The 5,347-nt window shown below is 30.8% G+C and overlaps 1 protein-coding gene across 1 annotated transcript; it reads right to left on the bottom strand.

Annotated features, from left to right (window-relative positions):
- Positions 1 to 286: 286 nt before the first annotated feature.
- Positions 287 to 2,452, bottom strand: LOC121116699 (UDP-glucuronosyltransferase 2B16). The gene is made up of 4 exons (XM_040710990.2): positions 1,941 to 2,452; positions 1,490 to 1,869; positions 1,005 to 1,441; positions 287 to 658 (listed from the first exon to the last, which is right to left on the bottom strand). Exons 1-4 carry the CDS (start codon positions 2,443 to 2,445, stop codon positions 379 to 381), a joined length of 1,602 nt encoding a protein of 533 aa, XP_040566924.1. The 5' UTR covers positions 2,446 to 2,452; the 3' UTR covers positions 287 to 378.
- Between the last annotated feature and the right edge of the window lie 2,895 nt (positions 2,453 to 5,347).

The raw sequence follows: 5,347 nt of genomic DNA, 5'->3' as shown, positions 1-5,347 counted from the left end.
TTGCAAACTGGCTCGGAGTTTGTTTGATCGAATCTCTGTTCGATAAAATTGACTACGAGATCAAAAGCTAAGTAACGGAAACGTGTTTTGTATGAATCGTGAAAATTGAAAATATCTTTTAAATTTTAAATTTAATTTGAATGAAATAGTATATTTCTTTTTCGTCTAAGTTTAGGATCATAAATAATAATTTTTAATTGCCTTTTTAGGACTAATCTAGTTCATATTGTCAATTGAAGAGGTAATGTAATAAAATAGCTAAAAAAATAAATAATGCACTTGGATATAAGGTTGGCTTAAAAGTTGTAGTTTTTTTATTGCTTGTTATTTGAACGTATTTTAAGTCATTATTCTCGACACTCTAGATAAAATCATTAATCATTGTTTCTTTAACTTGGAGTTGGTCTGATTTCGAATGCCATTTTTCGAACTGATGGTATTGATTAAAAATTTAATAGAGATTGTTATGCAAAGTATAAAAATACAAAGAACATCCAAAGAGTGATAAACTATAAAATTCAATTTTTGACCCTGGGGTAAGTGGTGTGCGGAGCCATTGGTTTGAATGAGGTATTCTGTCAACCACATAACGTCATCCATTGGGTGAGTTCGTCGTAATCGAAATATCTTGGAAGACCTGTCAATATTCGCTCTGTACCTATGGATAATTGATTTTATAATATATAAAAAAATAAGTTAGACGATTTAATATTTTAATATATTCCACAAAATTATAACAGATATCCTTCACTCATCCCCAGAAATATTAATATGAGGCTATTTGGCTCAAAAATTGACCTACTTCAAATTTATATTACTGCTTAAGTACCATTAACTATGCAATGGAATTGTTCTCAAAATTGCATTTTGATTTGAACTTTGCGAAAAAACAAAATTCTCGATCTCAATATCGCTTATACGGGCTAAGTAATATGGCAAAAAAGTTCATTTTGTGCCAACTGGTCTAACTCTTCTTTACTGGCATTATGTATGAATACACCTACTTGGGATCATTCAAAACTTCCTTGACCGTATTTTGTATCTCTGATGAAGAAGACGTCTTTGAGACTCTCTTTCCGATTCCTCTATATTCTACTTTTGAGCAAACATCACCTTGGTCTACAAAAATAGGGAGACCCACCATTGGAACTCCAAAATAAATGGCCTCCATAACTCCATGCATACCACAATGTGTAAAAAACAAAACCATGTTCGGATGAGAGAGAATGGACTGTTGTGGTACGAATGGAAGGATCATGACATTGGAAGGTAAATTTTTAATCTCTGCATCAAATTTGAAAATGACTCGTTGTTTTAAATGTGCAAATGATTGTATGATGGTTTGGATTCTATCCTCTGGAACTCCTTCAAAACCAAAAACGAAGCCAAGAGAGATGAGGATAACTCCATCTTTTGCCTCATTCATCCAATTGGCCAAGTCCTGAAAGATAGTATTATGGATTGAAAATAAAATGATCTACATTTATACATGAGATAGAGGAGGAATGACTTTGCTGATTTGAAGGCCCCCCACATTTAGGACAGTAGATCCTCTAAGTCTTGGATAGTCCAACACATCATCTGAGTTGATAATGACACCATTTAATTGTGCTATCATATCCAATGAATGTAAACGAGATTCTGGAAGTAGTTCTTGAATGTATTGGTCCATCAAGTTGTAAAAGAGAAAAGAAAAAGATCCCCAGAGAAAGTGTTTGTAAGCAAAGTTGACTATTCTTTGAAATAGATTCATTTCATGTGTGTATTCAGTTAAGAAGACTGGTATATATGATGATGGAAGAGACACTTGACAAAATTCACATTCCCCGCTTACGAATGAAAATGCCCAAAAGGCTACTTTTGATGGTACTAAGAAGTAAAATAATAATTATTTATGAATAATATATATTTATACACTAAATAGAAAATTATTTAATTACTTTTTAAATGGTGAGTCAATACTAGACCAGCCTGGTTATTAAGAATATCAATTATTGCCAAGTCAAAATTCTCCTCTGTCAGTCTCGATAATAAACTTGTATTTGTGAGTAGTGTTCGACAATATGCCTTTGATAATGAAATTGCATTATCCGGAGAAAGAAAGAGCCCCTTCCAATCTAATCCATAGTCCCAAAAAAATCCATTTGGAGTGACAAAGCGACCATCCTCACGTGAAATCAGTGCCAATTGACCATCAGTATTATTAATGGTGAGTTGTATATCAGTGTGATTAGCTCCAAGTTCTTTAAAATTGAATCCATGAGAATCAGCGAATCTGAGAGTAGTGACCCTGTGGCCCCGTTCAATCAGGGACTCAGCTACTTTGTGGAGAGTAAGGACGTGACTCCCAGCATAAAAGGGATGGGAAATTAGGATGTTATATGAGGATATTTCTTGTGTAAAAATAATTAAAACGAGGGAAGCAATGTGATACTTGATTCTCATGTTTCTATAAACTGATTCATAATAAAAGAAATATATATTTACACCAAAGGAAATCTTTTTAACCATAAAAATATTTTATATTTAAAATCCCCACGTACATAACATGTTCAATGTAATACGTCAATTTGACATGACAATCAAGATCCCTTGGAAGGCCTTCTTTTTTTAATATTATATACCGATGGTGGTAGGGATAATAATTAACTCAGTGAATAAAAAAAAAAAACGCTAGTAAGATTTACATAAATAAATTGCAAAAAACTTTACATAAAGTTATTGTACCTTATCGACGGTTTAAAAAAATAGAGATAGATGGAAAGAAGATAAATGTTTGTTGTTTTATTTTTTTGAAATTACATTTCCTATTTATATAATTAAAACAAAAAGGTATATTTTCACAAAAAGATATCAATTGAGTAGTGATTGTCATTTTTTTTATTTATGAAAGTGCTACATTAAAGAATTTGTAATTTTTGAAAGGCCACACTCATAGAATCACAATTAAAGAAAATATTTATATATACAAAAGCGAAAATGGAATATTATTTGGAAAAAACAAACAATTTACTTTTCATAATGGTATCATCAAATCATCAAGAAGTCCTAGGTTTTTTTTTATTTTCAAGCTATCAATTTGTTCCTTATATTAATGTTCTGAACATTAATTTGTAGAAATTGAATTAGATTTTGTTAAGTTGTTAACATTTTCTAATATATTAAATGAAAAATAGATAGTCATAACAGTTGGGAAGTGGAAATTATTCAAGTCTACCAACTGATTTGGGCTGTTTTTCTTTCTCTGTTTGGAGAAGGAAAGGTTAAAAGATACAGTAAAGATTGTTATGTGCTTTATTCAAACTCTTTAAATGTAGAAAATCCATCTAGATGACTTTGATAATCCTTAATTGATGTTCTATAATCTTTTATAAAAAAATAAATACGACTTATTTAAATATATAATTTAGTCTTCTTGGGGAATTATCAATCCAGATTTACAATTGTACTCCACTTAAAGATTATAGCAAAATGTCATTGATCCATATATGTCAATACGAAAGGTATGAAAAATATTTGTTTATTGGAAGTTTAAAGTAGATAATAGTCAAGGTTTTAGTGTACTTGAAATAAAGTATCCTCTTTAATTGTATTTTTGTATATTTGAAGGATCTACTAGTTATTATTTTTTTTAAATTCCTCGTGTTCAGGAAGAGATAATATTTTTATTTTTTAATATTGAAATTTTATTGACACTTAATTTTTTAAATTTGTACGCTTGTAGTTATTTTTTGTTATCTAATATACTAGCGATTTGCGACTATGTCCATGCCTAATGCATATGTTATATTTGTAGATTTCTGTCCATCTGTTACTTATATTTTTCAAAACAGCCCATGGATTTAACTGATTTGGGGAATCTAACACTCTTAAAACACTGCCCTAAACACAAAAAACTATTTTTTGTCCCGTGAGCCAGAACGTCTTTGGAACGCCTTTAAAAATATATTTTTGTCCTACACTGGTACTTTTATTGAACCAAGTTGATTTTAAAGCATAATTCCTTAGCTTGAAAAAATTATCCTAGTTGTTCTTGGGATTCACGGCACAACAAGGCAAAAAAAAAGTTACATGATAAAATAAAAAATATTTATTCTAATTTTGCCCATTACAGGCTATTGATTTTTTTATCCCAAAGAGCAATTTTGAAACAAGACTGTGCTAAACGTTAGCTACGTCTCCTCAAGTGCAAAGGTGGCAATGGGACATCTATAACTTCCTTTTTTCTACTTTATCCTTTAATGTTAGCCCTACAAATTTTGGTCATATATCTGAACTTTGACGTTTTTAGATCTTCATATATTATTATTTAAACCTTTTATTTATTGATGCAACTTTTTTGAATAGATCAAACCAGACTAAGATAGAGGGTGTATCAAGAAATAAAGTTTGTCCAGTACATAGATTACATATGCTTTGGCCCAAGCATCAGTGTATCTATACGGCCAAACAAATTCTTACAGAAACATGAAGAGTATATTATATATGTGGAACCAAAACCAAATTTACAGATGTCACGGTACTTGGGTATAAAAAGTTAGGTTATGCAATAATAGACGTAGATTAAATTTATGCAAAAAATAGAGAAATAGGTAGGGGTTCATCATTAAATAAAGGTTGTTTTTCACTCACACAGTATACTCATATGTAGCAAGGTTAATAGAAATACAAGGTTAGACCATCATGTGATCGGGCTTACTATAATTTTCAATGTGATCTATAGTAACGACTACTGGGCAAGACAGGGAGATTTTGACAAAACACGCCACCAATCATAGTCTATGACGTCACTATTGCTAGAATTTTCAATTTAATATATCGTACCGACTGCTGGGTAAGAAAGACACATTTTGACAAAACACGCAGCCAATCAAACACTATGAAGTCAATATTAAAAAGCGTGCTGGAAGTTGAGCATCAGTTGTACACACGTTATGGTATAACCTTGTATTTCTATTAACCTTGATATGTAGGATATTATAAGGAAAATACTTTTTAATCAATACAATTTTTATAGAAATTGCATGAGTAATATCAAAAATGGAAACAAAAACTGATGCTCAAAAGATATTCTAGCGGTAAGGGCTATTTATATATATGTATAAATTTTTTGAATTTTAAATAATTCATCTAACATTACAGGATCTGGCAAAGTCGGCGTATTCAACAAGTAAACTGTACATACAGGGTGCGGCCTTTATTTTACACCCAACACGATTAAATAAAATATATCATCTCCTAAACTAATCATCTGATTTTAATAAAAACCATTACCAAATAAAAACTGAATTGCCTTTTGCGTCAATAACGGCATCAACTCAACCTCAGAAACGCAAACAGGTCTTGA

This window comes from Lepeophtheirus salmonis, chromosome 4 (genome assembly GCF_016086655.4).
Source record: "Lepeophtheirus salmonis chromosome 4, UVic_Lsal_1.4, whole genome shotgun sequence".
NCBI lineage: Eukaryota > Metazoa > Arthropoda > Copepoda > Siphonostomatoida > Caligidae > Lepeophtheirus > Lepeophtheirus salmonis.
This window is presented reverse-complemented; position numbering and strand designations above follow the sequence as displayed.

Coding starts and splice junctions, on each gene's coding strand:
- LOC121116699 (XM_040710990.2), bottom strand. CDS start 2,445: ATGAGAATCAAGTATCACATTGCTTCCCTCGTTTTAATTATTTTTACA. Junction 1,870..1,940: donor ATTGACTCACCATTTAAAAA/GTAATTAAATAA, acceptor TTTACTTCTTAG/TACCATCAAAAGTAGCCTTT. Junction 1,442..1,489: donor TCATTCCTCCTCTATCTCAT/GTATAAATGTAG, acceptor ACTATCTTTCAG/GACTTGGCCAATTGGATGAA.